The sequence below is a fragment of the Eptatretus burgeri genome, chromosome 8, assembly GCF_056783735.1.
Source record: "Eptatretus burgeri isolate ZD-2024b chromosome 8, Ebu_testis_v1, whole genome shotgun sequence".
NCBI classification, from domain to species: Eukaryota; Metazoa; Chordata; class Myxini; order Myxiniformes; family Myxinidae; genus Eptatretus; species Eptatretus burgeri.
Window position 1 is genome coordinate 25,552,381 of NC_140968.1, and position 13,897 is coordinate 25,566,277.

The 13,897-nt window shown below is 46.0% G+C and overlaps 1 protein-coding gene across 1 annotated transcript in view; it reads left to right on the top strand.

The window, feature by feature from the left end:
* Positions 1-669: 669 nt before the first annotated feature.
* LOC147021355 (granule associated Rac and RHOG effector protein 1-like) overlaps positions 670-13,897 on the top strand; it is a 32,841-nt gene continuing 19,613 nt past the window's right edge. Inside the window, 5 exon segments of the mRNA XM_085890436.1 lie at positions 670-719; positions 10,382-10,429; positions 10,431-10,468; positions 10,787-11,106; positions 11,225-11,416. Coding sequence (XP_085746562.1) covers positions 670-719; positions 10,382-10,429; positions 10,431-10,468; positions 10,787-11,106; positions 11,225-11,416 — 648 coding nt within the window.

The window sequence follows — 13,897 nt, forward strand, 5'->3', positions numbered from 1 at the left end:
AGATGGTAGTGCACAGCTGTCTTGAAGACCATGGAGGGAAGAATGAAATTGAAGAGGATGTGGAGTGCGTCTGTAATGGTGAAGTGATAGCCCCATACTCGGCTTCTTTGCAGGAAATTCCGGTCATCTTAAAGGCCTTTGTTTCCACAACATCGAGCTGAGCAAGATGTGAGGCAGGGGAGCCAGCCCAGAGGAAGGAGCAATGCTCCATCAAGCTGTGTATGAAGGCCTTGTAGGTGGATAGGAGTTAAGGTGTGCCAAGGAAGGACTTTGTATGATGGAGGATGCCCAGTCAGAGGCTGCCTTTGGAGGCCAACTTTGAAATGTGGTTTGCCCAAGAAAGATCATGACGAATAGTGAGACCCAGGAGTTTGAATGACTGAACTTCCTCAAGAAGATTGTTAACCAAGTTGATGGGAGAGTTTGCCAGACGGTCCTTTCAGAGAGAGATAGCGAGAGTGGGAGATTTTCAGGATTGAAAGACATATTCCAAGTGTTTCACCAGCTTGTGATTTTGTAATGGTCTGAAGAGAGGGAAGAGGATGCAGCCTTCCTGTCTGAATAATGAGAGATGTTTGTATTTTCTTTGTGAACAAGTGATTGCTGCAGTCAAGTCTTAATTGTAGTGTTGTCAAAAATGCTGATGATACAGTAATTAGTGGGTTCCCAATGAACGATGAGCTTGAAGATGTGGACCAAGCTCAGAAGTTTGTACACTGGTGTGATGTCATTATTTCGTTCTTAATGTCAACAAGCCTAAATAATGTTTGTTTGTTTTTCACACCTTAACTCAGCAGGTGGCTATGACTGATTATCCATGATCATAGTACAGCAAGTTTCTGAGCATAAGTATTGGGACACAGAGATCGATGATAAATTTACATTGTGATAGATTTTGGAAACCTCCGGGGTGTCCCATACCAAATCATTAAGAGCATTTGAGTAGTTGTATCGTAGTATTTTATTTAGAATTAGTTAATCCTGGGAGTTCAATGTTTAGTCGAGGGGGGAATATGCGTTGTGCTTGTAGCGAGACTTGCCACATTGTCCTCTGTCTCTCTTTTTCAAAACTCTTAACATTTCTAAACTCTTCACAAACTCGAACCACAAACACCGCTCGACCTTTATCCACACCACCAGCCCCACAAACCAACAACCTCGCACTCGCACAGAGTAACCTGCATTCGCCATTGGCGCAAACCACATAAATGGCGCCTTTGAATGGGCACGTGGAGGAGGCGAGACGGTTACGGCACCCGGCACCGCAGTCACTTTGGCACCACCACCAAATTCTAAACCGGCCAATGGGCATGACCATTGCTTACCTCTGAATGGATCACAGGGCCAGCCGATGAGCGCCATTGGGTCATGGCAGGCACGGACCTGTGAGGCGACAGGCCGCATGCCTATAAAGTGCCATGCCAAGCAGGCAACCAGTGTGCGACGCCTGGGAGGTATATGAAGGAGCTCGGAGTCATGAACGGAGCTTGGAGTGGAGCGGTCCGACAGAGAGGTGCAGAGATCGACGAGGAACGGGCTCCTGAGCGTGATCACCATACACCTACTGACATTCTCCTGTGGTGTATCTTGCTCACTCCATCTAAAATTCCAAAGCATCGGTGGAGTTTTCCAATGGTCCTTTTCAGGACCCGCATCACACTTTCGCACCCCACATGCCGCACCTCTTCACACACCCACATCGCCCACCCAGTTCGGTACCACGTGAGCCAGCTGGCTCATGTTTGGGTCAGGGCGGGATTGCACCCATACCCCACTGCTATCACTCTTCTATCTGTCAAACCTGCTCTTCTATTTTCCTGGAATGAATGTGGCACCTTAAGTTATTTGTGGTAAGTGATTGTCGAAGCGGCTTCTGTGTATAGGTAAGACTTTTTCATGTGTGACTTTGTTTGACTTGTAAATACATGCATTGCTGAATTATAATCCCTTTCAATTGATTCAATATCACGTCCTGTATCAAGGAGTTCACCCTCGTCGATTCGTTACAAGTAGTCAGAAGCCAAGGCATAACCTATGGTGAAGCTCGGCCATATCCTGGATAGGTTGCGTGTTGGGAAGCACACACACTACTCGATTCTGGGGGTGGTGGCGTTAATTTGCCGGGAAGGTAAAGGGGTATGGGGATGCTGGACCCTGCCAAAATTAAACGCCTCAGACGGCGTCGGTGGTTATTTAACAACCCGTTGCACCATGGAGTTATCGGAAGTAGATTCGAGAACTCCTCTTGTAATTTACCCTGAGGCAAATCCGTACCAAGCTGGAGTAAGAATTCCCAAGAGTTGGCCGGTAAATCGAACCAAAGATTGTACTTTTTACGGAAATTTCAAGAGCTTCATGTCGAGAATAGCATTTTGGTTCTTTTCTATCGGTCCTTGATGCAAAGTATTCTTACTTTCAATTTGATCTGCACATTTGGTAATTTGTCAAAAGAGAATGTTACGGGATTGGAAAGACCCAGGAAGATGTTCCAGTGTGTAATACGGACGAACCTCCCTCTATTTGTACCTTATATGAGACACGTGATGTGTTAACCATTCACTGGATAATGTGGGATCCGTGACACATTAAACAATGTGGGATCATTGTTTTAGTTCTCATCGGTCAGGTATTCACCTTCGTGCTCCACTTAACTTGTGACATTTTACACGATCATTTCTGCCTCATTCAATTCACACGTTTAATGCCAATGTGAAAAAGATGTGATGCACAATTTTTGAATTGAATAGCCAATGGATGAAAAATTTCCATGTTTCACATGGACAATTAATACAAATGGAATGGAATTCTCAACACACTCTCAGGATGACTTTTACACGTTTATTTATTTGCCCTGGTTTTGCTTCTTATCGAAGCTGACTGCACCACTCGTGGTAGATTTGCTACAACTGAGACACCATTGTGTAACTTGTCATGGAAACCTCCTCAGTGCCAGGATACACGGCTCTGTTGCAAAATAGATAATCGCTCTCTTTGTACGTTTCCATTCCAAGTGTGTGTGTGTGTGTGTGTGTGTGTGTGTGTGTGTGTGTGTGTGTGTGTGTGTGTGTGTGTGTGTGTGTGTGTGTGTGTGTGTGTGTGTGTGTGTGTGTGTGTGTGTGTGTGTGTGTGTGTGTGTGTGTGTGTATATGTGTGTATGTGTGTGTGTTGTACACAGACAGAAATGGGAGATTTAAAAAAAAACTCAATAATTAATTAAACATTCTGTATTTGTCAAATTACAAATATGCCATCTTAAAGTACATAGCATGCTATTTATTTATTTCTTTATTGAAGATCACATCCTCGAGGTGACCTCTGTTTCTGCACAGGCATTCCTCTAGTCTTCCATGCATGTTTCCCATGACATGGCGTAGCATCTCCAAAGAAATTCTGGCAATTTTTGACGGTATGATGTGGACAAGTCGATGTAGGGCGACGTAACAGGGTGACATGTAGTTTTCCCACCATATCGGTACCCAGAAAATCGGTTTTTAAAATCTCTCGTTTATCTGTATACGTAATTATATAGGGTCGGCCAATCATGAGTTGTGCGTATATATATATATATATATATATATATATATATATATATATATATATATATATATATATATATATATATATATATATATATATATATATATATATATATATTTGTATATATATATATTTGCATATATATATATATATATATATATATATATATATATATATATATATATTTGCATATATATATATATATATATTTGCATATATATATATATATATATATATATATATATATATATATATATATATATATATATATATATATATATATATATATATATATATATATTTGCGGGCTGGAGGTCCTGTGGTGAGAATGACCACTAGGTGGGGAAGGTTACGTCATCTCCCAACAGACTCTCCGGAATTGTAGGTCGTCCCTCTCGGATAATTCCATGAGGCGGCGGGTCGCTTAACCGACCGTGGACGCCAATACCTCCACCACGTAGCGTAGGGTCTTTTTGTCTCGAACCAATTTACCTAATTAACCACACGGTGTCGTCTACCAGTGAACCACACCCTCAGTACGCCTTACCCGAACCGGACCACTCTACCGACTACCAACTGCCAACTACCTTTCCGGTTCGGATGCAGCAAGCGGATCTGCCAAGGTCGTACCGGCTAGGATGAACGGATTTTCGGGTATAAAAACCCGCCTAAGTTCAGATTCGAACCATGCTGGACCAATGGAGGAAAAGACGAAAACAAACTGGGAACATTTCTACAATAATTTATTTACAATCACTTGGGAAAGGACTCAGAGCAGACTTATCGTGGGAATACAGGCAAGATTTACAATGATCAAACACTTAAACAGTTCTACTTAAAGACGGCGCTACACACCCAGACGCGCACTCAGACGAAAATAAACCCAGGTGTATTTCAAAGGACCCTCGCAGCCAGAGAGGGAGGTGAGCTGACTTTGCAGTTATTTTGAGGTACCTTAATGTTGGAGGGAGGGGGATGCTGCGTGGCGCGGCACCTGTCAATGGTCGTGCAGCTCAGCCCACCGCCACGCGTGGAGCTCGTGTCTGCGGAGGAGCTCGAGTCGAGTCGGAGTCCAAGACGGGGATCAGGGCCACTGACAGGACCCACAAGAGACCCGGTCAAAGTCGGGCACCCTCAAACCAGCGCAACAGATGACCCGCCGAGGCGAGACGCGGGCAGACCCTCCGTGTCACGACCTCCTTTTTCCCTTTGGCAACCAGCGACAAACTGGCTCACTCCAACCACTGTCTCCAGCTCACGAACACGACCCACACAGAACTCCACTGAACTGAAGAGGCCTCCAATTAACGAACCCTCTGACTCAGCACACCAACATGACGACGAACGACCCCCAAAGAACTCCTCGCTGAGGACGGTGTCGTAATTTTATGGATCTCCCTCAGCGGGGAAGGGCCTTGGTGAAACTGACGTCACTGTCCACCCGATTGGACAGGGCCTCCATGGGTTCGCCCCTTCTGGGCGGGGTTTCGCCCATGCCGGGAGCCCGTCCCCTCCACGTGTGACTGCACTCGCCAAAAAAGTGCCTCGGAAAGCGAGAAAAAGATACTGTGGTTCAAAGAAGAGGAGAAATAAAGATTTATTACCCAAACTAAAAAAACCGCAACACACCCCTTTGATTTCCCACTAAACACAAGGAGGGGTTCTGTCTACACATATACTTAATGGCATAACTAACTTTGGGTCAGCTGTATGTTTGAATGCATACGGTTCCGAGAACCATAACAATATATATATATATATATATATATATATATATATATATATATATATATATATATATATATATATATATTGTTGCGGTTTTCGCGCCCGCCGGCGTGCGACGGCCACGTAACTCGAATCGCGGCACGTCGCCCACCGGACGGACAATCCAGTCGTGACCCTCTCGGACTAACGCCGGGAACCAGTCACGGGTGGACCTTTCGGTCTCACCGGGATCGAGCCAATCAGCCCCCGCGTGGGATAGGGTTGCTCGCCAAATTCGAACTACCTAAGTACCCACGCGGAGGGTAGACCGGGCGATCGCACCTCGCCGCAGGTCGACTTCGGACACGGGCCACTTAAGCGACCCGTTCCGTACTATCAGAATAACCGAGCGGTGTTATCGTCGACCTCGACGGTTCGATTAATTATCGGGCGTATTCAGCCCACTACCAACCCTTTACGTGAAGCAAGATGGGGATTCAATGGAGGAAAAGACGAAGCGAAGCGGGAGAACAGTTCAACAATAAAGCACATTTATTCGCGGCACACGGGAAGCACACAAATACAATTCCACCAAATGCACACAAAAAAAAGAAAACACAATTCCATTTACACAAAAAGCAAATATAAAAGTGAAAACACAGTGCAGAGCTAATACCGACTACCGAGCACACGGCAACACTTATACAATTCTACTTCACAGACGGCGCCGACAACACATACCCAAAACCAAGGAAAAGAAATACCTCAAGAATGAGGCGGGCCTGAGGCCGAGACCGGGTCGCGCCTACCCGTCTGGTGATGAGACGCGGAGCGGCGATGGCGCCTCACTCCGCGGGCCTCGCGGACAGTGCCTGGCAGGGGGTGGGAAAAGGGGCCCCCTTGGTCGCACTATCTCAGCGCGGGGGGGAAACAGGAGGGGGTTGCTGATGCTCGGGGTATAGAGGATCTTTATTATCCCTGGTGTGCGTCTCCACCTCGGCCAGGTCGCGCTGCCGGCCTCCCTCGGGCGTGCAGCTCCTGGCACCGACGCGAGCACCCCCTCGTCTGCCCTCGCCGCTGCCGCCTCTCCGCCTCTGGACTCTCCACCCTGGACTCTTCTTTGGGCTCCCCTCGTTCGACTCTCTTCAGCTTCTCCAGCTACTGCAGGCTTCGGGCTCCAGACTTCCACACTCGACTCTCCACCCTCCGACTCCTTCTCGTTCTCGTTCTCGTTTTCGTTCTCGTTCTCCTTCTCCTTCTGACTGACGAACACCGTCCTTTTATCCCCCCGTAACTTCGCCTTTGACCCCCTCCCTTTGACCTTTCACCTCGCTCCCCATTGGCCCGAGAAAAAGTGGGCGTGAAGGCTTTTTGATCCACAAATTTGCATATATCGATCGCCCTGGGGCGGGCCAGTCGCCCCTCGCTTACCGATTGGACGGCAAAAAGTGGGCGTGTGTCGTTTTTGATCCGTTTTTGAAGCACAACATCCGTGATTTTGTACACGCTGTTCGACGCGCGTTCTGCATGAGTCCAACACCGGTACCCACAGCGGGGCAAGAACGGTGGCGATGCTACGGTTGCGAGGTGTGACGGGAAGGTCGTGGCGGTTGTGGTGAAGCGGAGTTGTGGTTGGTGGTTGATGTTGTGGTTGTGATCATGGCGGTTGGTCCAAAATAAAGATAGTGAAAGAAAAACGGCTATCCTGAAGAGTCGCAGCTCGCATAAATGACATGTATTCCCACTAGACAACGGGTTTGGGCCTAACTACACATGCACTTACCGAGATACCTCACCTAAGGGACCTGAATGGTGGTTTGCGAATCTGGTAACCACAACAATATATATATATATATATATATATATATATATATATATATATACATACATACATACATACATACATACATACATACATACATACATACATACATACATACATACATACATACATACATATTGTTATGGATTTCAGAATCGGATCCGATTAATGCATTCAAACATTTCGGTCCTCAAACAGTTATTTCCATAAATGCATGTCCAGGATAGACCCATCCCCATGTCTGGTGGGATTCTAACTTTGATGTGTTGGAAAAGGGTATAGAATAGATTCCCTTTCTTGTGGGATGACCTTTTTCTCTTTACAACAGACACATTCATGCACGTGAGATAGCCGTTAGCCTTACGGGGGCTCGTCTACCCCCCTTTCAATCAGGATACATTGGCTTGGAGGTGGACGATTTATTTACACTTTGGACTTACAGGACATTTGATTCGCACACCGCGGGCTTTTCCTGAGCAGTTATTCTGACGGTTAAATACGACTGTGGATCATTTACCTCACACACCTATCTTTCATTGACGTTCAACACCCACCTCTTACACCGACGTTGACGTCCACCTTTTTCCATCGAAGCTTGACGCCCCGTTTAGCAGCTCTATGGATGCTGGCTGGCTCTTGTTTGTGTCGGGCTGAACGAGGAAGGAATGATCGCGAGATTGACGGTTGGAAGTGACTTGTAGCAATGTGCCAATAGGCAAGGTGGATTTGGCTGAAGTCTGCCTGAGGCTCCGCCCACACTGGTCACCTATAAAAAGGACGGGAGGACCGTTTTCCTGTCAGTTGGTTGGTGACAGACAGACAGACAGACAGACAGTAGGTTTGTGAGGTGGTGACAGACAGACAGAGACAGTTGGTTGGTTGGTGAGTTGGCGACAGACATTTAGCTGGTGAGTTGGTGACAGCCTTACAGCTTTGACCACTGGTGACAGTTGGTGAGCTGGTGACAGCCTTACAGCTCTGACCGCTGGTGACAGTTGGTGAGCTGGTGACAGCCTTACAGCTATGACCGCTGGTGACAGTTGGTGAGCTTTACTTCTACCTTGGTAAGCCGAGACCGGATTTATTTTCCCCCCTTTAATGATCTGCTGGGTACCCAAGTATTGTGTTTAATTGTTAATAAGGCATCGTGATAAGTATCTGCTCTTTGTTTTTTCTATAAATGCTTGTTGACTTCTTTTTGTTATCCCGCCCCCCGGAGGGAGGGAGCGGGATATTGTAATCGTCCGGTTTGTTACTTGACGAAATCTACGATTTCGTCAAGTGTGTTGGTTTGTTTTGTTTGTTTGTTTGTGTGTACGTCTCGCTCTACAGGTCGCATTTTGAGTCGGAATGTCATGGAACTTCACCAATGGACTTATTGGCCACCAGAATAGAACCCTATAACTTTTGGCATGTCAAGGTCAGGAAAATTCCTGAAAATTGCGAAAATCCGTATCTTTTAGCATGGGCCGATTTTCAAAAATTGATGTCTCCGCCAAATCTTAACGGATTCCTTTCAAATTTGAAACACGGGCGTACTGTAGGAGGGGAGTATCTTTGACTGGATTAAAAATTGGTCACATCCGTTACGGATTACGGAGGTGACAGGTATTTTAATTTATTTGTTTGTTTCCCTAAAAACTATGTTTAACCCCAAAAATACCTATTATATCGCTCAATATTCTCGATGGTACGCGATCTTTTTGAATTTCAAGTCCTTGCCCTATGGGCCATTTTTATTTGTCTGTCTGTTAGCAACTTTTACGGCAAAACGGCTTTAGCAAACACTATCAAATTTAATCCACAGGTGGGCAATGAACCTTGGATGACCCCATTAACTTTTGGGTCCAATTGGATCAAAGGTCAAGGTCACGAAAAGATCAAAATCGTTTTTCGCTCATAACTTCGTCAAAAATGATCTGATTTACTTCAGACTAAGCTTATAGTGAACCTTGTTCTATTTGTCACTTATAATCCTACCCATTCCTATAGTGAAAAATGCATATTTGTGAAGATCGGTTGGGTCCGAAGTTTTGGGGGTCATGGTCATCATCAAAATTACAAATTTTCCATTAAAACTAAAACATGGTTACGAAAATACAACTTTACGGGAAAACGGCTGGCTCAAACACCGTCAAATTGTATCCACAGGTGGGTAATGAACCTCGGACGACCCAATTAACTTTTGGGTCCAATTCGGTCAAAGGTCAAGATCAGGTCACGAAAAGGTGAAAATCGTTTTTCGCTCATAACTTCGTCAAAAATGATCCGATTTACTTAAAACTAAGCTTATAGTGAACCTTATTCTAGTTGTGACTTAAAATCCGAACAATCGTATCGTGAAAAATGCATATTTGTGAAAATAACTTTATGCCTTAAATGGGTGGGATTTGTTGTGCCTGGCACCACTTGTTTTTGTTTTTTTTCCTTATTAATAAATTCCTTCTTGACGTTTCAACCTGTCCGTGCTTGTCCTTTCCTTCCATTGATCCAGCATTGTCCGAACCTAGATAGACTGGGAGGTAATTACCAAACTAATTAACCTGTCATTGTCGGCACGCACCATCGGTAAACGCTCGGCTGCCCTACTTAAGATCTAATCAAGATAAGATTGGTGCATCGTGGAGGGTGCGCTCCCCGTTCAGGAAGCGACGTGACCTCTAGTTAAATGGCACATCAGATGGTGGACACTGGAACTCGTGGTTAACTGATTGGCGTTCGTGGTTGTAAAGCAACCCACCCTACCACAAAGTTAATTGTGAGCGGTGGCCCCAATTTACATTGAGATGTCTCCCACATATCCATGGACCAAGCAACTCTATACAATCCTAACTTCCACTTTGACATTCCTCCATCTACCCCCACAACAGTAACTATATATAGCATGATATTTGAAAATAATATTGGGCTCGATATGTTCCTGTGGATCAGGCATGAAGTGGCAGAGGTATGTGGTCTGCCAAGTACCTTTCTCGTTGTATATAATTTTTTTTTAATGTTTTCATTGCCTATAAATGCAGTAAATGCGCTTTTGTACTTAATTTGTGTTCAAAGTTTGTACGATTTTTGGAGAGATTTACAAGGCTGAGTGTGTTCGCCTTTGTACCAAATACAGTGATATTGCACTGCATGGTTTCGGTGGACTTTGCCTGATGGAGACTTGTATTGATTTGATAACATGGATGATAGTTTTTGGATGTGAAAAGAAAATACTGATCTCATTCAGGTTGAATATCTGATTAATGTGCATCGTGCACACATTCGGATGATGTTTTTGGCAATTTCTGATGTGTTGGTATGCCTGTTTTTGTGCAGTTATGGCCTGACTGACCAGGTCTTCCGGGTGAAGTATCAAGGGAGGGGGTGGGGGGCTGGTCCTCCCATTGATCTTCCTGAAGCTCGGTAAGCTTTCTCCAACAAATCTTAATTTTTCTGCCTTTCCTCACTGCAACCATTTCCACAACAACTTTTTGTATGCATTGCTTGCACGATTAATTTTAAATAAATTATTTTCACAACATTGCATATCACATTGCTTCTGATACATTGAATTTGCATTGCATGTTGAATAATATACGTTAGACCTTTCTGGATACACATTTTTCCGTTTGGATGTGTATATCTCACATTGTGATCATTTGAGCTGTGGGGTGGAACGGTAGTCTTGGAATTGCATAATGCCCCTCTGTCCTCATGTCCCTTCCACTGTGACCTTGACAGCCATGGATGAGGGAGATTGTGAGCATGCCACTTCCTCGGATGCTCGACCTTCGTCATTCCTGCTCACGGCGCAGGCGCCGACCCTGCACGACAACCTTGTGGCTTACCTAGAAAGCGTGACTACTGCTTGTGTTGCTGGTTCTCGCTTGGCCGCTTCGCTGGACGAGGCGTTGTCTGGGTCCCCGCTGGCAGGCCCGGCTGCACACTTGTATAAAATACAAGAGGAGTTGCGAGTGGCCACTGTGGCTATGGCTGGCCGCCTCAGGGCCGAGATTGAACCTGCAGCAAAGCAGGATGGCTTGTCTCGAGGTGAAAATGAGGTAGGATTTTTTTGTTTGTTTGTTTTGGCCGATGTTGGTATTGTGGGTATTTTTGAATTTAGACATCACGGAAAAAAAAATGAATGGTTATGATTGTGTTACCTATTACTTCCACAAGGCTATGGGCTGCTGTCTGCGCTCGCTGGTGCGGTTTCAGAGTGACTTGTCGGCCCACTCGGCTCGGTCCCTGAGTGCAGTCGCCCTCAAACTTGGCCTTGAGGGTGTTTCCATTGTGGGTCCTTTGTCCCTGGACCTCTGCTCGCCCAGTCGAGCGGTGGATGCCGTAAGAACTTGGCAGAGTGGACTTCAGGTGAGCCTCTGGAGTCGTTCATCGACAGTGATCTTCTGGTTGCATCTGATTAGAATCTTAGCAGTAGAGTTGGTCACATGTCTACTTAGTCATTTAGGCTTGAGATCGTTTCAGACCCGAAGGTCTTCTTCTTCCTCTTTCGGCTTGCTCCCGTTAGGGGTCGCCACAGCGGACCAACTGTCTCCATTTTGCTCTATCCTCCACATCTTCCATTGACACTCCAACCACCCGCATGTCCGCCCTCACCGCATCCATGAACCTCTTATTTGGCCTTCCTCTTCTCCTCCTGCCTGGCGGCTCCATCTTCAACATCCTTCTCCCGATATACTCCGTTTCCCTCCTGTGCACATGTCCAAACCATCTCAATCTCGCCTCTCTCACTTTGTCTCCAAACCGTCCGACCTGCGCTGTCCCTCTAATACACTCATTTCTTATCCTATCCATCCTCGTCACTCCCAATGAGAATCGCAGCATCTTTAACTCTGCCACCTCCAGCTCTGCTTCCTGTCTTTTTGTTAGCGCCACCGCCTCCAAACCATACAACATAGCTGGTCTCACTACCGTCTTGTATACTTTCCCCTTCACTCTTGCAGCTACCCTTCTGTCACAAATCACTCCTGCAACTCTTCTCCACCCACTCCATCCTGCCTGCACTCTCTTTTTCACTTCTCTCCCACACTCTCCGTTATTTTGAACAGTTGATCCCAAGTATTTAAACCAATCCACCTTCCCCACCTCAACTCCTTGCAACTGCACCATACCACCACCCTCCCTCTCATTTACGCACATGTACTCCGTCTTACTCCTACTGACTAACATTCCCCTTCTCTCCAGTGCGTACCTCCACCTCTCAAGGCTCGATTCAGCCTGCTCCCTACTCTCCCTACAGATCATGATGTCATCCGCGAACATCATGGTCCATGGAGACTCCAGTCTGATCTCGTCCGTCAACCTGTCCATCACCATTGCAAACAGGAAAGGGCTCAGAGTCGATCCTTGGTGCAATCCCACTTTAACCTTAAACCGGTCCGTCATTCCTACCGCACACCTCACCGCTGTCACACTGTCCTCATACATATCCTGCACGATCCTCACATACTTCTCCAACACTCCCGACTTCCTCATACAATACCACAACTCCTCTCTTGGCACCCTATCATAAGCTTTCTCTAAATCCACAAACACACTATGTAACTCTTTCTGGCCTTCCCTATACTTCTCCATCAACATTCTCAAAGCAAACATCGCATCAGTGGTGCTCTTTCCTGGCATAAACCCATATTGCTGCTCACAGATTGTCACCTCTCCTCTCAACCTAGCTTCCACTACTCTTTCCCACAACTTCATGGTGTGGCTTAACAACTCTATCCCTCTGTAATTTTCACAGCTCTGCACATCACCCTTATTCTTGAAAATCGGAACCAGTACACTTAATCTCCACTCCTCCGGCATCCTCTCACTTTCCAAGACTTTATTAAACAATCTGGTTAACAACCCCACTGCCATCTCTCCTAAGCACTTCCATGCCTCCACTGGTATACCATCTGGGCCAACCGCCTTTCCACTTTTCATCTTCTTCATAGCAGTCCTCACTTCATCCTTACTGATCCACCCCACTTCCAGATTCACTATCTCCACCTCTTCCAACCTTCTCTCTCTCTCATTTTCTTCATTCATCAGCTCCTCAAAGTACTCCATCCACCTTCTCAACACACTCTCCTCGCTCGTCAGCACATTCCCATTTGCGTCCTTTATCACCCTAACCTGCAGCACATCCTTCCCAGCTCGGTCCTTCTGTCTTGCCAATCGGTATAAATCCTTTTCCCCTTCTTTTGTATCCAACTTCTCATACAGCTCGTCATATGCCTTTTCCTTGGCCTTTGCCACCTCTCTTTTTGCTTTTCGACGCCACTCCTTGTACTCCTGCCGACTTTCTTCATCTCTCTGACTATCCCACTTCTTTTTCACCAACCCCTTCTTCCTTATACTTTCCTGTACTTCCTCATTCCACCACCAAGTCTCCTTATCTTCCTTCCTCTGACCAGATGTCACACCAAGTACCTTCCTAGCTATCTCCCTCACAACTTCTGCTGTCGTTGCCCAATCATCCCACCCATCTTTACCACCATCCAACGCCTGTCTCACCTCCTCCCTAAATTTCACGCAACAGTCTTCCTCCTTCAGCTTCCACCATCTGGTCCTTGGTTCAGCCCTCACTCTCTTCCTCAACCTCACCTCTAAAGTCATCCTACAGACCACCAATCGATGCTGTCGAGCTACACTCTCCCCTGCCACAACCTTACAGTCACTAATCTCTTTCAGGTTGCATCTCCTACTTAAGATGTAATCCACCTGTGTGCACTTTCCTCCACTCTTGTATGTCACTCTGTGTTCCTCCTTCTTCTTGAAATACGTATTTACCACTGCCATTTCCATTCTTTTTGCAAACTCTACCACCATTTGCCCTTCCACATTTCTCTT